The sequence below is a fragment of the Rhinopithecus bieti genome, unplaced genomic scaffold, assembly GCF_001698545.2.
Source record: "Rhinopithecus bieti isolate Rb0 unplaced genomic scaffold, ASM169854v2 scaffold_31527, whole genome shotgun sequence".
NCBI lineage: Eukaryota > Metazoa > Chordata > Mammalia > Primates > Cercopithecidae > Rhinopithecus > Rhinopithecus bieti.
The window spans coordinates 1,525,183-1,547,516 of NW_016813959.1; the positions used below are offsets into that span (position 1 = coordinate 1,525,183).

Below are 22,334 nucleotides of genomic sequence, written 5' to 3' on the forward strand. Positions count from 1 at the left end.
AAGAAAAACAATACATCAAGAGGAAATCACAATCATTTTTTAAGCTATCAAAATTTGACATCTTACCTGTAACTACAAAACTTTCAACTTTTTTGCTAAGTCTTTGCTTTTCTTCTTCAAGCTGATGAACAACAGTTTCAAGGTCTGATTTTACAAGGAGTTCATCACTCAGTCTCTCCTTTTCTTTATGGCATAAGTTCAATTCCTGCAAATTTTAATACTATAATTAAGATTTCTAACAACTTTATAAAATACTATCACACTTAAAAGGAAAATAGATTTTTATAAGCATATTTATGTAACAGCAATTGACATATATGTGTGTGTACATACACTTAATTAGTCAAATATAAGGTTTCAATTAAACTTAATTATCATCTGTGGCTGAAAGTACCATAAAACACATATCAACAATGTTTCTTTGTGGGTGGGAGAATTATTTTCTTCTACTTAGTTTAGCATATTGTCTTATTTTTTTCTAAATGAATATGTATTTATATAATTAAAAACTATAAAACTTTTTCATGTTTAAGAAAGCAGTAGTAAGATAAAGTCTTCTAAGACCGCCACATACAGTGTATCTATAACTATACTGGTTATTCTCTCAGCCTCATATGCACAACAAGGATAACAAGACCAGGACACTAAGGATTCACTGGCGAGGATGAATCTATGGTTACGAAGTACTTTACATGGTATCCAGCATGTCCACCACGGTGAGTACTTAAAAAATGTTAGCTATCAATATTATCATTCTTATCTTAAAAATACATAGAATCTTGCATTACTGGAAAAAATAAGAACGGTAAGAAAGTAACTACAGCAACATCTTACTGTCAGCCAACACTACTAAAACTTGGTCACAGTTCTGAGACAAGTATTATTAATCACATCCAACATTTAGTGCACATACAACTAGCAGTGAACAAATGGCAAAAATCCCTTGCTCTCATGCTTCCTTTTTAATTGACTTATGCCACCAGGACACTGCAGCTAGACTGTATAAAAAATATACATAATGAAAAAACTTGGAAATTAGTATTTTCCTTTGTTTCCAATCTTAGAGAAAACTCTTCTAATTCAACAGGTTATTTTTAAAAATCCTCAATCATTTGGGTGACTACCCGGTTTCTACCTTATAAGCAAGACACTCTTTCTGCTAGTTCCAGACTATAGGACCAAATGCTTTTTCTGTATGCTATATTTAGGCTTCTGTTGGGATGATTACTTCCTTTGTTATTTGAAGACTACCAGAACAAGAAATGTGACCAGGAAAATGGTTTGTATTACCAAACAAAGCTATTAAAAGAGGACTGGGCTGGGTGCAGTGGCTCATGCCTATAGTCCTAGCACTTTAGGAGACTGGTGCAGGAGAATCACTTGAGTTCAGGAGTTGGAGACCATCCTGGGCAACATAGCAAGACCTCATTTCTACTACAAAAAAAAAAAAAAAAAAATGCTAGGCACGGTGGCACATGCCTGTAGTCTTAAACTACACAAAAGGCTGAGGTGGGAGGATCACTTGAGCACAGGGCGTCAAGGCTGCAGTGAGCTATGATCATGCCATTGCACTCCAGCCTAGGTGACAAGGAAAGACCCTGTCTCTAATAAATAAATAAATAAAAGAGGATGGGGTACTTTTTGTAATAATCAACAAATATTTTAAATTAATCAACAAATATTTCAAGTAATTGACTTCTGATTTTAATATTAGTCAACTCACAAGTCATAAAGTAGTTAAAAGAAGGTAAAATTTCTAACAGCTACCTACTATACATAAGATTAAGGAATTACAAAAATGTAAACTTGCATGTCCATGCAGTGGAATATTACTCAGACATAAGAAGGAATGAAGTACTCATAAATGCTACCACAATGCATGAACCTTGTAAACACTTTGCTTAGGAAAAGAATCCAGACACAAAATATATGATTCCCTTTATATGGAATGGCCAGAATAGACAAATCTACAGAAACAGAAAGTAGATCAGTGGTTGTCAGGAGGTGAGCAATAAAATAAAGCATACATATTTTCTTTTCCTTTCTTTTTTTTTTTAAGACGGAGTTTCGCTCTTGTTGCCCAGGCTGGAGTGCAATGGCGCAACCTTGACTCACTGCAACTTCTGCCTCCCAGGTTCAAGCAATTCTCCTGCCTCAGCCTCCCAAGTAGCTGAGATTACAGCATGCGCCCCCACACCCAGCTAAGTTTTACATTTTTAGTAGAGACGGGGTTCACCATGTTGATCAGGCTGGATGGCCTCGAACTCCTGACCTTGGGTGATCCACACATCTCAGCCTCCCATAAAAATTTTCTTACTGAAAATGCTGGCAATTCAATATGATGTCAACTTACCAGTTGAAGTTTTGCCATTGTTTCTTCAAGATCCCGCATTTCAGACAGCTTTCTTTTAATCTCTTTCTAGGAATAAAAAGCCTATTAGGTATATACTTAAAAGTCTAAGAATATTTATCACTAAGTCACATGCAAATAGATCAAGTAATTTTGCAAGTACTTCACATTCCCTCTTACCACTGAGATCTGAGGCTTCATCTCCATCAATTTCAATGAAGAGGCAAAATTGAGCTTCTCTTTAATCTTTTGGTATCCCGAATGTTTACAGGAGCCTACTTGTAACATCTGAAGAAGGCAACTTGAACGTCTTGTAGGATCTTCCTTGGGCCTTAAATTTGGGGGCAATCCTATGGTACTGTCATTTCCTGATCTTCCTATCCTATTGGCTTTCTCCACACCTGCTTTTACCAACCTGGATCCTCTCTCTAGAGAGCCAAATGCCAAGATCAAAATATTATGATCCAATAGGAATATTTTGTTGAGCCAACTTGTCATTTCTGAGCATTTGCAATGGGACATGGGAAGCTGTGTTTAGCATGCTGTGCGCACAAGGATAGAAGATGCAAAAGGTGGTGGAAAAAGACAGGGATGAGATACAGGAGTGTGGCAGTGAAACTAAAACCACAAAAACAGAATTAAAACTGCACTCATTATATCCTTTTCAAGATTGTGTTGGTGGCCTGGGGTCCTTTGAGATTCCATATGCATTTTAGAAAGAAGCTTTTCTATTTTGCAAAAAAAAAAAAAAAAAACACCACTGGGATTTTGATAGGGATTGCACTGAATTTGAGTTGCATGGACACTTTAACAATACTGAGTCTTCCAATCCATGGACATGGAATGTCTTTCCATTTATTTGTGTCTTCTTTAACTTCTTTAGCAATGCTGTATAGTTTTCAAGTGTAATGGTTTTCATCTCATTGGTTAAGTTTATTTCCTTTTGATGCTATTGCAGATGGGATTACTTTCTTAATTTCCTTTTGGATAGTTTATTCTTAGTGTATAGAAAACATCTGATTTTGTGTGCTGATTTTCTACTCTGCAATTCTGCTGAATTAGTTTATTAGTTCTGGTTTTTGTGGAATGTTGAAGGCTTTCTACATGTAAAATTATGTTATCTGTAAACAGAGATAATTTTACTCTTTCTTTGCAATTTGTATGTCTTTCCTTGCCTAACTGCTCTGGCTAGGACTTCCAGTACTATGTTGAGTAGCAGTGACAAGAGTGGGAATCCTTTCCTGTTCTTCATCTTAGAGGAAAAGCTTCCAGTTTTTTACCACTGAGTATGATTGTTTGCTGTGGGCCTTTCATACATGGTTTTTAACTGAGGTAATTTCCTTTTATTCCACTAATTAGTAGAGGTGGCACTGTATAAAATCAATTCGGTGATGTAGAGCAGTGGTCTTCAAACTGGATTATACTTACTCCTGGGATAAAATGAGCACTTTCCAAGTATTATATAAAACTATGGTATGCACATAGTTCTAAGGAATCAGCATCTGAATCCTTAATTTGCATATTCAGTGCTTCTTAAAAATGACCTACCTAATAACTTGTTTGTGGCCCGGCTACCATGTGAGTTCTGCATTCCTACCCTCCCTTTTATAGCTGCCTTTCTCTCAATGTTCAAAGAAGGGCATGTATCTCATTCATACCCCAATAGTGTACTGTCTCAAGATATAAAAAACTTCTGGAGTACCAGATCAAAAGATAATCTGAAATGTTGGGGCTGGCCAAAGGCTTTAAATAAGACGCTATTTTCTCCTATTATCTCCCATTAAGAGATGTATTTCCAATACAATTTTACTTTTTTACTTCATAAATATCAACATTTGTGGTGTATCTGTCACTTTAACCCACTGATAATTAATAATTGTAACGATAACACTATTTCAGATAAAAATGTTAACACCTTGAACCTTAACAGTTACAGGAAATTTTTAAAAATAAAAAACTTTTGTTTTCCCAACAGATAGGCTGTCAGAAATTTTTTAAACAAAAAAAATTCATTCTTTTTAAATTTGTTCTTTTTATTGTACAGATGTATGATAGTGTGATCACGAAAAGGTTTTCAAGCATAAAACTGGTTGAAATAGGATAAAATTTTGTGGAAATTTCAAGGAGAAAGGATCATTTAGATTTTACTGGCTATAATTAAAAGAATAATGAAATAGTTTTATCTTAAGACATTGTATTTAAAATAGGCTGGAAATATCACCCTTTCCATTTAAACTTAAAAGATGAAAACGTTATTATAATTACCAACTTAAAAATGTGCAAGGACATACATAGTTTTAAAAACACTTCTAAAGAATTCTTGGTGGCCAAGCATGGCTGCTCATGCCTGTAATCTGAGCACTTAGGGAGGTTGAAGCAGGAGGATTGCTTAACCTAGGAGTTTGAGAAGAACCTGGGCAACATAGTGAGATCCCGTCTCTGCAAAAAATTAAAAAATAAGCTGGGCCTTGTGGCATGCATCTGCAGTCCCAGCTACTCAGGAGGCTGAGATGGGAGGATTGCTTGAGACTGAGGAAGTTTAGGCTGCAGCGAGCTATGATTGTCCCACCACACTCCAGCCTGGGCAACAGAGCAAGATCATGTCTCAAAAACCACAAGCTGAGTGCAGTGGCTCATGCCTGTAATTCCAGAATTTTGGGAGGCAGAGGTGGATGGATCACCTGAGGTCAGGAGTTCAACCAGGCTGGCCCACATGGTGAAACCCCATCTCTACTAAAAGTACAAAAAAAAGTACAAAAATTAGCTGGGCATGGCGAGCACCTGTAATTCCAGCTATTTGGAGGTTGAGGCAGGAGAACTGCTCAAACCTGGGAGACAGAGGTTGCAGTGAGCCGAGATCACACCACTGTACTCCAGTCTGGGAGACAGAGAGATTCTGTCTCAAAAAAAAAAAAAAAAAGGATTATTGAGCAAAAATGACACAGAGGGGACACTTCGAAAGCTCTCTCACAATGCACAAAGGGGCAGAGATAAAAATCTTGAAGGAAAACAAGTCCTTGGAGATCCATCCTAAGAATAGGTGTGCTTCAGAGAGACATTCAAACAACTAAAACAAATATAATCATTTACAGGTGTAAACAACACTTCAGAAAACCCTGCATTACCAAAGCAAAAAAACAAAAACAGACACACAAACCAAAAACCTGAATGCAGATATCAAAAGGGCTCAAGCTCACTGTGTGCTAGGAGAATTAATGAACACTCTCACAACCCACACATATCATTCATTACCTTTGCTTCCCCAAGTTCTTTATCAGCAGTCTCAAGCACTTCTTCTTTATGTCTTTCCAATTGCTGTGCTAACTGATCTATTTCAGTTAATTCTTGGCAGAGTTTTTCATTTTTGTTACTTAAATTAACAACTTCAGATGTCACCGTTTCCTTGGTTTCCATAAGCTCTCGTATACGCTTCTCCAGGTCTTTATTAGCTTGCTGAAGAAAGTCAACCTGAATTGGAGTTGTAATTTATGAGGTATATGAATTGGAAAATTATCCTAAACACTGACTTTCCAAATAATATTTCAAAAAACTGTATTTTAAAACTTATTGAAGATTAAAACTACAGCTATTCTATATTTGCAAATTTATATTTTTATTTACAAAACTGACCATGTGAAGTGTAATGAAAGTACATCCATTGGCTTTGATTTTCAAGCATAGAAAGGACAAGAAATTTGTGTGAACTTTTTCTCAGTACAGAGTTCTATATGACAAGAATATCATGATGATAATAGATTGTGTTGTTCAATATAGTAGCCACTAGCAACCACATGTGGCTACTGAACATCTGAAATGTGGCTAGTGTAAACTGAGATGTGCTGTAACTATAAAATATACACAGGATTTCAAAGATAATACAAAGAAAAAAATAGGTATGTAAAAACATTACTGGTTGAAATGACAATATTTTGGACATATTGGGGTAAATACATTATTACAATTAATTTCACCACTTTTTATTTTTTTAAATCGAGCTGCTGCTAGAAAAATTTAAATTACATTTATGGCTCATATCATACTTGTATGGGACAGCACTCCTCTAGAGCTACTGTTGATAATTTTTACCTACTATATTCTGTTTGTAGCCCAAGCAGCTCTGTCATACCAAAATTTCTAAAGTTCATGTGTCATGCTATATGGAACTCTCCTGCTCTTTCAGCCTTAGGTCAAATGCATGGCAAAGGAATCCACTACATAAGTAGCTAAAAGCTAGATATTTAATTTTATATACATTTTAATTTTTTAGGTTATAAAAGATATACTCACAAATTTTTTTAAAAAAAGAGAAAACCATAAAGGAGAATATCCCACCACACAAAGGTAAGCTTTGTTAGTATACTTTGGTACATTCTCTTTGTTTTCTCTTTCCAAGTCCATATATACATTTTCTTAAAAGCAAATTGACAATCATGTGCCCAGAGTTTATTCTCTTCCTTTAAATTGTTAATGTTATGGTGTATGTTAATTACTCCTCATTCAACAGTCTTTAGAAACATGATTTTTCAATAACTCCACCCTATTTCTGGATACTATGATTCTATCAAATTTTTCCCATTGCAAATAATACCTCAGTGAACAACTCCCGCCACTTTTACAAACCCATAGACCATTATAAACATATAGTGTTTATTATAAACACCATTATATACACTCAGTGAAATAATTATAAAAGCCATTACCTGAATATTTAAATGAGCAATAAGCTTTTCATTGGTTTTATTTCTAGACTCCAGAGAGAGGACATCAGGGGACCGACCACCATCCAAAGCAACTGACAGTCGTTCTATCTCTCGTTCTCTTAGCTCGATCTGAAGATATAAAGTCATGCTGTCATTTTAAAAAATCTGGTTTTCAGCCAAATGATTAACACTGAACAAACATTTATTTGGACATATTTTCTTATGTCACAATGCATACAAGAGATTAACATTTATATTTGTGTCATATATTATATGCATAAATGCAGAACAAAAATAAATTATATAGAAAATGTCAACAGACATACTGTCAATATATCTTTCATATGTATTTTTACTACAGATTCTTCCTTATTTAATTTTGTATTTTTTCCCCTCTTTTAAGATTTAACAATGTTTATATAAAAACAAACTTGTTAGCAGATTACACACATGCTCAAGTACTAGAACTGAATCAAAACTACTTCAGTCCCTGGTAGAATAAATAAATGAGTGTAACACACTAAGAAAAGTAAGTTGCTACTGAACCTCAATATTAGAAAGAATAGGAAACTGGGGTGAATTTAATTATCTGTTATTTATGTATGAATTTGGAAAAGCTCACACTTTCAAGCTTTGGCTTTCTTTTTTTTCTCTTTTTGAGACGGAGTTTCACTCTGTCACCCAGTCTGGAGTGCAGTGGCATGATCTTGGGTCACTGCAACCTCTGCCTCCCGGGTTCGAGCGATTCTCCTGCCTCAGCCTACTGAGTAGCTGGGACTACAGGCATGTGCCACCACGCCTAGCTAATTTTTGTATTTTTAGTAGAGATGCGGTTTTACCATGTTGGCCAGGCTGGTCTTGAACTCCTGACCTCAGGTGATCTGCCCAAATCAGCCTCCTAAAGTTCTGGGATTATAGGCGTGAGCCATTGCTCCTGGCCCAAGCTTTGGTTTTCTTAAAATAAATAAATAACCAAGCACTCCAAACATACCAAAAAGTAACAACAACATGGAATGTCTGAGACAGCAGAAATAGCTTGGTATGACTGGATGTAATGTGCATGGGATCTAGTAGTTGGGGATGTCTGAAGAATTAGGATGAAACTAATTATGATTATCCTGGACTAAAGGATGAAATTGATAGGAATAAAAACAGAGGCAGGGAAACCTAATGCAAGAATGCATAAGAAACAATTAATGACTAAAATAAAACAGTGGTAGAGGATAGAACAGAAGAAATAAGTTTAAGAAGCACTTAGCCAGTAGAAATGACAGAACTTGGTGAGTGGTATGTGAAGGCAAAAGAAAGAGATCTAGAAAGACTATAGAATGTGCAGCTGGGCAAACGTTAATGCTACCAACCAAAGTAGAGAATACGGGAGTTGAAACCAGAAGAGAACAAGTCCAGTACAAGGCATATGAGTACAAAAAGACTACATTCAAGTGGAAATGCCCAGTGTGAAGGTGGGTATATGGGTCTGGAGTTCAGCAGAGAAGTCTGAGCCAGAGAGAGATGGAGGAGTCATCAATACACAGGCAATATTTTAAACCAAGAGAGCGATGAGGACACTTGAGAAAAGATACAGAAGAGAAGAAGGGGTCAAAGACAGAATTCAGGAAAATAGTAATATTTCAGGGAGTGGACAGGTGAAACAAACCAAAAAAACCCATTACAATAGGCTTAAAAAAAAGAAAACTGGAAAAAAATGAAGTCATGGAAAAGTTTCAAAGAGCAATTATCAATACTACCAACTACCACAGAGTAGGTCAAGAAAACAGACCCTTAAGTATCCTTTTGGCTCTAACAATTAATGTTACTGATGTAATTAACTAGACTAGTGAGTGCAGAAGACAGACTACAATAGGTTAAGGAGTGAGCAGGAGGTGGAGAAGCAGAGACAGAAATGGAGCTATCAAGTAAGACAGTCTTTGGAGAAGTATGCATAGAGAGGGAGAAGGAATCCTCAAGAGGAAGAGGTAGTTAAAAGAGTTTTTTGGCCGGGCGTGGTGGCTCACACCTGTAATCCCAGCACTTTGGGAGGCCAAGGTGGGAGGATCATGAGGTCAGGAGATCGATACCATTCTGGCTAACATGATGAAACCCCGTCTCTACTAAAAAATAACAAAAAATTAGCCAGGCACGGTGGTGGGTGCCTGTAGTCCCAGCTACTCAGGAGGCTGAGGCAGGAGAATGGCATGAACCCAGGAGGCGGAGCTTGCAGTGAGCCGAGATCATGCCACTGCACTCCAGACTGGGCGACAGAGCGAGACTCCATTTCAAAAAAAAGAGTTTTTGAAAAGGGATGTTAGCTATGACAATAGAAGTACATCTTCACAGGATTGTTATGAAGATTAAATTAATCATTGTAAAGTGGTTATACAAGTACTTATTAAAGAAAAAAAGAATAATTGATTAAAGCAAGGTCCTAAGGAAAAAAGAGGAAATGGGGTCAAGAGCACAGGCAACTCAGCCTTAAATAGGATGAACAATACCCCGCCCACTAAGTCTTAAGACAGCCTGAGTGCAAATATGGCTAATTTTAATGGTAGAGATAGAAAGTTGAGACAAGGTGACTTTCTCAGAAGATGGAATTTTTCTTTTTTTCTTTTTTTTTTCTTAGATGGAGTTTTCGCTCTTGTTGCCCAGGCTGGAGTGCAATGGCATGATCTCGGCTCACCACAACCTCTGTCTCCCAGGTTCAAGCGATTCTCCTTCCTCAGCCTCCCGAGTAGTTGGGATTACAGGCATGCACCACCATGCCCAGCTAATTTTGTATTTTTAGTAGAGATGGGGTTTCTCCATGTTGGTCAGGCTGGCCGCCAACTCCCGACCTCAAGTGATCCACTCACCTCGGCCTCTCAAAGTGTTAGGATTACAGGCATGAGCCACCACGCCTGGTCGATTTTCTTTAACTCCATTTTTATCCAACTAATCTTCAAAACACTTTAAAGATCTAGTCATACCAACACCTAAGTTACATCTATATTTGTGTGTGCAGATCACTCAAAAAAAAAATGCAGTCAATGCAGAAAATGAAAAACGTGTTACCCAATTTAACCTTCAGGACGCATATTAAGAAAACAAGCCTGTAATTACCCAAATCAGAGTTTAGCCGAGACATCAATAGAAATTATGAAAAGACAAAGCTTTCTATGGTTATAATACAACTCTGCATCTACTAATTCTCCTGATTCTTCAGAAAACTGTTGTATGAGGACTAGTGCTTGTAGAGAAAACAAAAAAAAAACATGGCAACACAAAAGAGTAACTTTCTAAGAGACTGATGTTCAATATGACAAAATCTATAAAAGTAGAAAATTGCAAAAGTACAATTGTAAAACATAGCACACTTCAATGAAAACAGTAATATGGTTATAAAATTATATTTGGGGAGATAAATGATTCAGCTAAAAGAAAAACCAAACAAAAACTACTATTCACCTCAATGAATAGTGAAGGGAATGGAGTAAATAAGTGCTCTTCAATCCATCAATCCTCCCACCTCAGCCTCCCAAGTACCTGGGACCATAGGCACATGCCACCACACTTGGCTAATTTTTAAATTTTTTGAAGAGACAGACTAAGTAAGTAAAGCCACCTAAGCTATTCCAGCTATTAACTCTATTAACAAATCTGATGAAAAAGATAAAAGCTATATAAAAACTCAGTATCAGTAATTTCAAATATAACCAATTCTATTTACAATCACAGCATACCTATCTCAATCCCTACTATGCAAGTAAATAAAAATCCTACCTGCTTGCTATAATCGCTCACCCCACTTTCCATCACTGCTAACTTTTCTTGTAGCTGGTGGACTTCCTGTTGAAGTTCTTGAATCCTGAAAAGCACTTTAAATTAATGCCAATATACTTTTGTTAGGAAAAACAAAACAAGAAACGAAGCTAGATGTGTTATTTCATAAATTCTATACTTTCAGCTTCTCAAAGAGGTAGGACGTACTGTGCCAAAGGGTCCCCAAATCAACATAAAATATAGTACATCATCATGGAGAGTTGGTTTGTAAGAATAGATTTAAAACTGAGTAGAAAATAATTTGTAACTCAGATACGCTGTGCAAGAAACACCTCACTATTGCATTTTGATCCCCAGGAAAATTCTTTGAGGTACTGCTGCCAATTCTTAGGTTTAGAAAACTGAGGTTTACTCCAAAATTCACAGGCTTAGTAAGTGAAATAAGAAACTAAAATGTGTTTACTGCCCCTAACCCTGTATTGCCTAATACTACTTTGAAACTCTGGAGAGAAAGATCATATGTAACTACAGCAAAAAACCTATTCCTTCTGGAACTTGTTAATTCTAACAGAATCAAGGTTTTGTCCAAATTACCTGAATTGTTCAGGTACATTATGACATAATCTATTTTCATATTGGAAAGACAAAGCCGGAAGCCAGGTCTGCTTTTTTTTCTTTTTTGAGTCAGGGCCTTCCTTTGTTACCCAGGCTAGAATCCAGTGGCCTGATCACAGCTGACTGTAGCCTCAACCTCCCCAGCTCCATCAAGCCTCCCACCTCAGCCTCCCAAGTACCTGGGACCATAGACACATGCCACCACACTTGGGTAATTTTTAAATGTTTTGTAGAGAGTTTTTCCACATTGCCGAAGCCGATCTTGAACTCCTGGGCTTAAGCAATCCTCCTGCCTCGGCCTACCAAAATGCTGGGATTACAGGCGTGAGCCACAGTGCTTTCAGCCCCAGGTCTGTTTTTAAAAGAGATTTTCCATGCGGTGGAGTAAATGAGGCTGCATACGGCTTGTACTTGATGTTAACTGGAACCAGCATTTTCTACTAATCTAGGTTTAGGAGAAGAGTATGCATGCAGCTGCACTCATATAAATGCATGAATGACTCTGAATACAAACAAAATGTGCATATATAAATTAAACAGGACAATTAAAAGAGACGAATGTCACTTATGCAGCCCAAATAATTCCCTAAATAATACTAACACATTGTCTGAAAAGTCCTAGATTATAAAAACAAAACACTTTCCAGTTAAGGTCAAATAACTATGTAAAAATATTGTGTGACAACTGAGTGAAGAGATCCTAATCAGTAGCTCAAAGGGTCTTGCCCTGTGTCCCAGGCTCGAGTAAAGTGGTTCAATCTCAGCTCATTGCAACCTCTGCCTCCTAGGTTCAAGCGATCTGCCTACCTCAGCCTCCTAAGTAGCTGGGACTACAGGTGCATGCCACCATGCTCAGCTAATTTTTAATTTTTTTTTTAGATACAAGTTCTCACTAAATTATTGCCCAGGCTGGTCTCGAATTCATAGGTTCAAGCAATCCTCCTGCCTCAGCCTCCCAAAATGCTGGGATTAACAGGTGTGAGCCACTGCACCTGGTCCCAGTGATCTCTTTTAGATTGATCAACTGAGATTAATAAAATCCCCCACATTCTCTGCATAATCTACAAAATAAAAAGCTACCTGCATGAACTATTTCCATTAGTGTATTCTATACTTTGAAATGCTTCTCCAGCTATTATCATGGAGACTAGTGCTCATCCTTTGAGTCTCTTACAATTTTCTTAATGGTGTTTTGTGAATTTATAATTTGAGCCTCTTAGAATTTTCTTAATGATGTTTTGTGAATTTCTCATCTCATCTCTAGTACTGGACTACAAACTTCTCAAAAGCAGAAACACCATCTTCTTCATCTTTATATCCTCAGAACACTTACACAGTGCCTTGCCCAGGAGGTTTAATAACGTTTCAATCAAATGGAATTTATATATGATTCAAATGTAAGGAAATATAAACACAGAGCTAGAGAAAGCATTAAAAAAGGAATTTCAAATCCAGTTACAAATCTCTTCATATTTAACTGGCAGTTGACATAAATCTGAAGTAATAAAGATTCCTGCAAAAGATACCTCTTACTTGGAGATGACACAAAATGTCAAAGCAGCTCTACTTAAACAGGTTCTTGATGGCACTAAAGTATTTTTAAACCAGTGTGAACAGAAACCTTAGATATACGATCTACTTGATCAAAGTTTCAAAACAAGTAAAAACATTTTATATCAATCTGAAAGTATTTACTGAGTGCCTGTGCAAAGTTCTGTGCTAGACACTGGAGAGACAACAGTTAACAAGACAATAAGCCCTCCTATCAAGAAACTTAGAGCTAACTGAGTGCTCAATTAACTCAAGCCAAGAAAGAATTATTTAATGCACCTGTTATCAGCCACTTGTAGGAGGTCTGCAATGTAAGGGTCATCTGGTTGAGGAACCGGATATGAACTGACTTCAGAGGGAGGAACCGGTTCATCAATTTGCATACGCTGGCGCCTGAAAGCAATACTTCTTTTCTTGCCACCTAAAAAGAATGAGTGTTTTAAAAAATTAAGAAGAAACAAAACCATGTCTTAGAATTAAATATTCCAGGTTAGCCTTTTGGTTATAAAGTGTGTTGCAGTTCATAATACATATTGATAAAATATTTTCTCCATCAATATGTAAATATCCACCCTGATCTTTAACTAAACAATGCAGTCCTAAAAACCTCAACAAGACATGGTTATCAAACAAGTTTTATATGCCTGCATGCTTGGCATATATGCCCAGGCTTAATATGTCTGTCCACTAGATGGGGATAAGACTTTGGCAAGTTTAAAAGCTGAATATGGCCGGGTACGGTGGCTCACGCCTGTAATCCCAACACTTTGGAAGGCCGAGGCTGGTGGATCACCTGAGGTTGGGAGTTCGAGACCAAGCCTGGCCAACATGGTGAAACCCCCTCTCTACTAAAAATACAAAAAAATTAGCTGGGCGTGGTGGCGGGCACCTATAATCCCAGCTACTTGGGAGGCTGAGGCAGGAGAATCGCTTGAACCCGGGAGGCAGAGGTTGCGGTAAGCCGAGATCGTGCCACTGCACTCCAACCTGGGCAACAAGAGTGAAACTCCATCTCAAAAAAAAAAGCTGAATGTGCCTGTGGTGTTGACTATTATGAGCTCAAGAAATTATCACTAGCAGAAAACTGGCAGTGAGAACTAAAATACGCATGCTTATTAAGTAATATCAACATAGCAGATAACTGAAATCGTAAGTAGCAAACTTAGAATGAACGGAATGTCATCTGTAAAATAAAGCCAAGCTATAACCTGAATTAGGAGGGAATGTTTTCTTAATCTTTACAAGTAGTAGGACTAAATTTTCTTACAGCTAGATATATCTTGTCTTGGTCAAAAATACATAGACAATGTATCTTTTTAAGGATTTTGCCAAGATTAGAAGTATATTTGAAAAACTAGAAGATCCTCGTGAAGAACAAACATAATTCACAATTTTGTCTCATTAGAATTCTAACAAATTTTGTATACTCCCACAGAAGTAGGAGTATACAAAAGGAGTTTTAAGGGTAAGAAAACTGGGCCAAAAGTATTTAAATGACCTGCTTGTTGACACACCTGAACACAGCTAACCATTCCTTCTTTCTTTACCTCCTGGTTTTCCTGCTTGGTGGCTCCTCAGTTTCTTTCAGAAACCGTCTTCTTCCACCTGTCCCTTAAATACCAACTTCCCTAGCATCTGACTCTGGGTCTCCTCTCTTTCCAGTCTACATAATCTCAGTAGATAATTCTTACTATACCCATAGCTTCAATTACCACGAGACTCCAATGACTCTCAAATTTGCATTTCCACCAGGGCCCACACTTTTGAGAACAGATCTACATATCCCACTGTTTGCCAAAAATTTAGACATGCATGTTTTCTGGGTATAGCATATTCCACACATCCGAAAGTGGACTCCTGCTCTGCTTCCCACATTCTCTAACTTAAGAAATAGTATCACCCTCCACCTACCCATTCACTCGAAAGAGAAGTCTGAGAATTCCTCTGCTTCCCAAATCTACACTTAGTCACTATATTGATTACACATCTTGAATCTCTCTGGAGTCTATCCCATTCTTTCCTCAGGAAACCTGATTATCCTCTTTTTAGGCTTAATCTTCTAGTTACTTTCAAGGTTGACTCCCACTTTTCTCCATCTCTTCTGCCTTTGGCTCACAGTCCCCGTGTCCATCTATCTCATTTACTAAACTATCTCACGGTCCACTGAGTCTTCCCCCACCCTGCCTTCACAGTTCTAATCTGTCCATTCTCAGGAGTTTCCTCTCCCCTCAACCTCAGGCACACAATAAAATGACTACACTTTGGCCTTTGTCATCACTCAGAACTCTGCTGGCTTCTAGTTCTTCAACTCCAAAATTCCATTCTGACTGTAATCTTCATAGCAAACAAATTACTTTTGGTACTCACCATGCTCTTTAATCTGTCTTGACCTAGTCCCATAAACCAGCAGCCACCTGTTACTCACTTAATTTCATAATCTTGATCCCATGGTTCAGCTATCTTAATGATTTTGTCACTAATATTGTAGATTCTTCCACCAACCCATACCTGCTGAACAATCACCAACTCTGGATGTGGCCCATCGTTTCATTTTTTTGAGACAGGGTCTCACTCTATCACCCAAGCTGGAGTGCAGTGGTACACTCTCATCTCACTGCAACCTCTGCCTCCCAGGCTCAAGCAATCCTCCCACCTCAGCCTCCCAAGTAGCTGGAACTATAGGCTTGCGCCACCATGCCCAGCTAATTTTTGTATTTTTGGTAGAGATGGGGTTTCCCACACTGGTCTCAAACTGGGCTCAAATGATCTGCCCACTTCAGCCTCCCAAAGTGTTGGGATTACAGGTGTGAGCCACCACACCTGGACCCATCATTTCTTTTTCTTGCTCTATAACTACTGAGCATAATGCTAAAAATAGTAAAATAAACTAAGAAAGTACATAATTTCCAAATTCTTTAATGAGTATGAATTACTTTTACAACTAAAATAATAATGATAATAATAATAGAAAAAAGAATTTAAAATATTGATTAGAGAAAGCTCTGGGCATTAAAGTTAGACTACTTGTATCTGAGTAACTAACACTACATACATTTCTAAGCACACATATAAATTACTACCCAGATTAGAAATAAATAAGAAGTTTATGGTCTATTCAATATATATTTTCAAACACTAAAGTCTAAGCATGAAAATACAATCCAAAGTCCTATTTTAGTTATGACGTTAACATTGTTAAAAGATTAAATGTGTACAATTTGTCTTGAGAAGGAATCGATTTACCTGGAGTTTGTACTACAGCATGCAAATTCTTTTCTTGAAGTTGTTGAATTCTTTCATTCTTAGCTTTGCTCTCTTTCTCCAACAGTTTGAGTTTATGAACATATTGGTTATTTAGAAATTTCAGATCATCTGTTTCACGTGCACACTTCTTCAATGAAGTTTTCAACTCTTAAAATGAAAAAGATTCAAAGACTATTTTAAAGATCAAGAAATCCAATGAAGGTTTTCCATTTCACAAAATACAAAAAGTCGTATCAATTTAAAAGTCTCCACCTGCTTCTTACGCATGCCTTAGTAGAAACGTATTCCTTCTTCTACTATTATTAACAAAACTGCAAATAACTCACTAAGCACAAAAGGGAATCTTCATTTTGCAGCTATTGTATGAGCCTAATGTACATCATAGCTTTTGATCCAGTAAATTGGGTCTGAAGCTAAAGGATTACCAATTCATACCATGGATTAAAGTTTTCTACTTAATATAAGAATAATTCATACTAAGATAACCATATAATTATCTTTTCCCTAGTACCTTTGAAATCATCCTATTCTACTTGACAGCTCAAAGACTGACCATAAAACAGTCAGCATGATACATGGCTTTCACTTTATTTACTACTTTTATTTTCAGTAAGGGAAAAACAAAAGTTGTTTCAAGAACATTTCTTCAAATCCAGCATTTAATATTCCCTATGGCAATTTTAATTCTAAAATTTTAATTCTAAAAATGTAATCCACATATAGTGATTACCATAGCTATATAATGCACATTTATTTTCCTTCTCAGGAACTCTTCAACATACCCTATAGTATATTTCAGGGGCTATTAGCAGAAGGACTACCATATTTTCTTTTCTTTTTTTGAAACAAGTTCTCACTATGTTGCCTAGGCTGGTCTCAAACTTCTGGACTCAAACAATCCTCCCACCTTAGACTCCCGAGTAGCTGGGATTATAGGCACACACCATCCAGCTGTAGGACTACTATATTTTCTAATCGATAGTTTTAAAATTAGACATTAGCCTTTCCTTCTAAAACAAAAAGGACAAAGACATTGCATTTTAAAAATTATCAAATTTTCACTTACCTTTAACGTGTTGGTCCGAATGTTCTCTCAGTTTCATTAACTCTAGGTATAATTCATTATTTTCTCTACTCAATCTTGCATTTTCAAGTTTATAGGGTTCCAAAACAAAATCAAAATTGGCACTTTCTTTTTCAGCTTTCACAGCAGATAATTTTGATTGCCGAAGGCTCTCTGTTGTATGAACTAAGTCGCTAAAAGAACAGAAAATTTAAATACCAGGAAATATTTCATTAACTGTCTAATAACTAAAAACATATTTCTAAAGAGGCTTAAAATACAGTCATGTACCACATAATGACATTTTGGTCAATGACAGACCACATATAGGAAGGAAAGTAGTTCTGTAAGATTTATAATGGGGGGAGCTGAAAAATTCCTATTGCCTCATGAGATCCTGTTCATTGTAACACTGTAGCACAATACAATACCTTTTCTATGTTTACATATGTTCAGATATACAAATAGGCACCACTGTGTTACAATTGCCTATAGTATTCAGTATAGTAACATGCTGTCCAGGTTTGTAGCCTAAGAGACATAGGATATAGACCATATAGCCTAGGTTTGTGGTAGGCTATACCATCTAGATTCGTGTAAGCACACCCTATGATGTCGGTACAACGACAAAATCACCTAATGAATGACATGTTTCTCAGAACGTGTCACTGTCATGAAACTATCCATGACTGTATTTGAAGACCAGTGAAGCAAAGAACGAACTTCAGGGGAAAAAAAAAAAAGGAACTTAAGGGAGAAGTGTCTCTCAATTATATCAGATACCCAAAAAACAGTAATTCTGTTCACAGAGAAAACCCTCAGAAATGTTGACTTTGAACAGTACAGCATGAGCGGTGACCTTTACAGTTCTGCAATGTGTAAGGCCTGGATTGATGGCAGGGAAAAAACAGATGAGCTTCATGATTGAAAGACCTTCCGAAAAGCTACCCTTTTCTTTACCGAAGCATGAAGTTCAATCAGAAATGAGTTAAATGGATTAGGGATCATACAGGTTTAAAACTGTATTTTGTCTTTACCTGAAAAGTTTTCTACCAAAGGTAAACACTCTACTGTCAGAGTCTGGCGGTATCCCAGCTGATCCAGTCTTTTCCTAATATTAATATACTTTCTTTCTACAGCTGTAGTCATCTTGTACTTCCAAAACAAGTTTTATTCACTTCCAAAAATTAAAGTCCTGAGAGATAAGAATGACACATCGTTATCTTCTTATAGCTATGATCGTTGTTTCACAATAAGAAGAAAAAATTATTTTAATATGAAGCAATTATTTTTTGTTTTTCTTCAGGTAGGTAGCCTTCTGGAAAATTCAGATTTAAAGCCAATGCTTATGATATTCCTGTTGCTGCATTAAAATAAATACTTCTTCATACAACTAAATGTAAAAGTTAAAATACTAAAGCTTCTAAGAGAAAACAAAGATTTTTCCCAAGCCTGAAGTAGGGAGAGACTTCTTAGAGAGGCCTCTTTTAAAAGCACTAAACATAAAAGATAAATTTGATAAACTGGACTTCATCAAAATTTAAAATGTCTCCTCATCAAAATACTCAAGAAAACAGAGAAGGCAAACCAAAGAGTGGGAGAAAATATTCACAATATCTGACAAAGGATTTGTATAGGGAATATAAAAGGAACGCTTACAGCACAATAGTAAGACAAACATCCCAATAAGAACATTGATTTGGGCTAAAACTAAAATTTAGTTGCGCTAAAGACTCAAACAGACACCTCGCACAGGTGTCTGAATGGGAATAACGATGTGAAATGGTGCTCAACAGTAGTCAATATGGAAATACAAATTAAAACAACAAGGTACAATTTATCCCAAACTAGAATGACTAAAATTACAAGGACTGACAATAGCAAATGTCGACAAAGATCTGGAGCAACTAGAATCTTCACACACTGCTGACAGGAGTGTAAAATCACTTTGGAAAAAGTCTGGCAGTTTTTTATAAAGTTAAACATACTTCTAGACTATAACCCTGTGATTCTATTCCCAGGTATTTATAGAAATAAAAAATATCCACAAAAAGACTCTACAAGAACGTTCACAGGAGCTTTACTCATAGTAGCCCCAAATTGGAAACAACCTAAACCCCATCAACAGCAGAAGGCATAAACTATGATATATTTATACAATGCAATATTAAGGGATAAAAGAAACTACTGATATACATCAACAGCATGGATGAATCTCAAAAACATTATTTGAGCAAAAGAAACCAGACATATACTGTACGACTCCATTTATATTAAGTTGATGAACAAGTAAAATTAAACTATGGGGTCAGAAATTAAAACAGATGTCTGGGGAGGTGAGGCAGCTGCAGATTGCCTGTTAGTTAAGAGACAACTTTTTAGGGTAATGAAAATATTACATTGATTGGGATAGTGGTTACACAAGTGTATACATTTAGACAATGTACTTTTCAAATAGTACACTTAAGCTCTATGCATTTCACCATGTAGATTTCACTTCAATTAAAAAAAAAGACACACATAAGTACCTCTGTTCAAGTTCTTATCTTTGTCTTTTTAAATATTTATAAATATATTCCTATCAATCTGCCCTAAAATGCAGTTATCCAAAGATCATTTCTTTTTTTCAATTTTTATTTTTACCTTTTTTAGAGAGAGGGTCTTGCTATGTTGCCCAGGCTGGTCTCCAACTCCTGAGCTCAAGGTATTCTCCCACCTCTACCTCCCAAAGTGCTAGGTTTACTGGTGTGAGCCAATACGCTCGGCCCAAAGATCATTTCTTTAGAAACTTTGCTCTTTTCTAACCTTTGCTAACTAACTGCAGTCATGGTACTCATATTTCTAAGCCAAATAAAAATTTTGTTTTACATCTGTTGTTCTTCACAATATATTAAAAACGCATTACATGCACGAGCATACATGTAAAAGCCGATCCTCACAACTACCCTGTGAGGGAGAAAGACCAACGATAACATCCCCACTTAAACATGAGGAAAGGCTGCCTCAAGAAAGTAACTCTTCCAAAACCACGGGGCCACAAAGTAGGTGGGCAGTCATCAGAGACCAGGTCTCCTGAGTCCCGGTCCAGCACTCTGGTTTCTGTACCATGCTTCCTCAACTTACCAAATCATTTCTAAATCAGTCACTCTCCTTGGTGACTCCTTTCTGTATATCTTTCTCTTTGCTCTTGTTAACTTTTCTTGAATCGCTTCCTAATGGATTTCCTAGGTTCCTTCCACAAGAGACACCTAAGTGATGCAGGGTTTTTAGCGAAATTCCTGCAAACATCAGAAATACACCTGACAAATCCAGGTGTATTGCTAGCAGGGTGTAAACTTAAAGGGGTGCACCACTCAAAACATTTCCCCTCTTTGCTACCAACTCCAGTTACCCGGAGATAATACCTCCTCACATCCCGCTTTGGAGGGGAGGGAATGAGAATGAATAGGAATCAATAAATCATGGGCAGGGCCTCAATACACAGGACAGATTAAAATCCTCCCAGACAGAAACATGTTAGGCCGTCCCCACCATGAACTGTTGCCTTCCCCCGTATTTGCCATCCAAATATGGTGGCTATACTCTAAGTTTCTAGCAAAGCAACATAAAAGGTTCGGTTTGGGAGGCACCCATACATATATGTGTAGAATTATCTGGGGTTTGGCGTCTGAAAACCAGTACATTTAATGCTGTATGTACATGTGCACGGGGTTAAAAAAACAAAACAAAACCGCAAACAACAAAGAAACCCGTTAGCTGTGGTTATCTCGGAGTCCTTTCGTATTGAACTCAAAGTAGTAAAGGCGGGAAAGCAGTGGAGAGGCTTCAAAGGAGCTGGGTGAAGGTTAATTAAAGGCTGTCGTCCTACGCTTTGGGACATTTTTGTTACAAAGAGCATGGATGATTGTGACACTGAGACGGCATTTTAATGTTTAAATCGGACCACTGGTCAACAACAAGCCTGTCTGCACGGCCTACACTGACGCTCCGTGACAAGCTGGCCCAAGCTCCCCTCCCGCCAATCTCCGGTTTGCAACTTTACCGTCGGGTGTTGACACGAAGGACGTGTGGGGGCGGGGTGGGTGGGAAGAGTCCCCGCGCCCCTCCCCACCCGGTCCGACCCAGCCCGGCCTCACTTCCTCCCGCGGCCGCGCGGCCTCCCGGCAGCGCCCGAGCCCGGCCCCCGGATACCGCCCAGAAGGCGAAGGCGGCGCCACCACCGCCGCAGCTGGTCCCCTCGCTCCCACGGCCGGACTCACCGGCAGCTTCAGCCGCATTGCCTTCGGGCCTCGATTTCCCCCACTAGCTCCTTCCGCCCAGGCACGGGCTCCGGTGCTAGGGCAGTTTGAAAATGGCGCGGAGGGACGATCGGGGCCGGCACTGAGGAGGCGCCGCGGTTACCCTGGTGACGGGAGCGGCGGACGGTGCGCGGCTCGCGGCTCGCGGCGGGGACGCGCTTGGCGACGATGGCGGCTTTCCAGCCCGGAAATGCAACGGCCCGGACAGCGCGAGGCCACGGCGCCCCCTGGAGGTCGGCGCCCGCGGCCGTCAAATGCCAAACCTCAGCTAGTGCCTGAGCTGGCATCCTCTTCCTCCTGTCGGCAGGAGGTGTGGATCTCCTACTGCGTATGCGGCGAAAACGCCGCCCCAGTACCAGACCCTGCAGCGGAGTAGTTTTCACTTGCAAGGTCAACACTTGCTCACCACGTAATCCCCAAACGCAGATATCAGGTTGTCTCTGCAACTTTTCCTGACAACCACCCAGTGCAATTAATTGTTCCACAATAGTATCTCCCTGAGGCTCTGTGTAGATCCATGGAATTCATCCATCAAAATACAATCATTTGTTGACCTGCCTCTCCCTGCCGCCCCCAACTGTGAATTCCTTGAGTCAGAGACTATTTTACTCAGCAAAACATTTGTGAGTGGAATTAAATTGAAATAAACTGTTATAGTCCACTCATAGATGGAAAACACATAGTAAAATCCTAGAATTCCATTTCTCCCCTGAAAATTTCCCAGACGATCAGAGGGA

At 38.1% G+C, this 22,334-nt stretch overlaps 1 protein-coding gene across 1 annotated transcript in view; it reads right to left on the reverse strand.

Annotated features, from left to right (window-relative positions):
• CEP135 (centrosomal protein 135) overlaps nt 1-21,788 on the reverse strand; it is an 80,607-nt gene extending 58,819 nt beyond the window's left edge. The window contains exons 1-10 of the mRNA XM_017849286.1: nt 21,559-21,788; nt 18,342-18,494; nt 17,303-17,499; nt 16,216-16,383; nt 13,252-13,393; nt 10,807-10,891; nt 7,051-7,179; nt 5,603-5,818; nt 2,354-2,419; nt 67-205 (exon numbers count right to left, since the gene is read on the reverse strand). Of these exons, the coding sequence (XP_017704775.1) occupies nt 67-205; nt 2,354-2,419; nt 5,603-5,818; nt 7,051-7,179; nt 10,807-10,891; nt 13,252-13,393; nt 16,216-16,383; nt 17,303-17,499; nt 18,342-18,448 (1,249 nt within the window). The 5' untranslated portion in view covers nt 18,449-18,494; nt 21,559-21,788. The remainder of the gene's footprint in view (nt 1-66; nt 206-2,353; nt 2,420-5,602; nt 5,819-7,050; nt 7,180-10,806; nt 10,892-13,251; nt 13,394-16,215; nt 16,384-17,302; nt 17,500-18,341; nt 18,495-21,558) is intronic.
• Nucleotides 21,789-22,334: the final 546 nt, after the last annotated feature.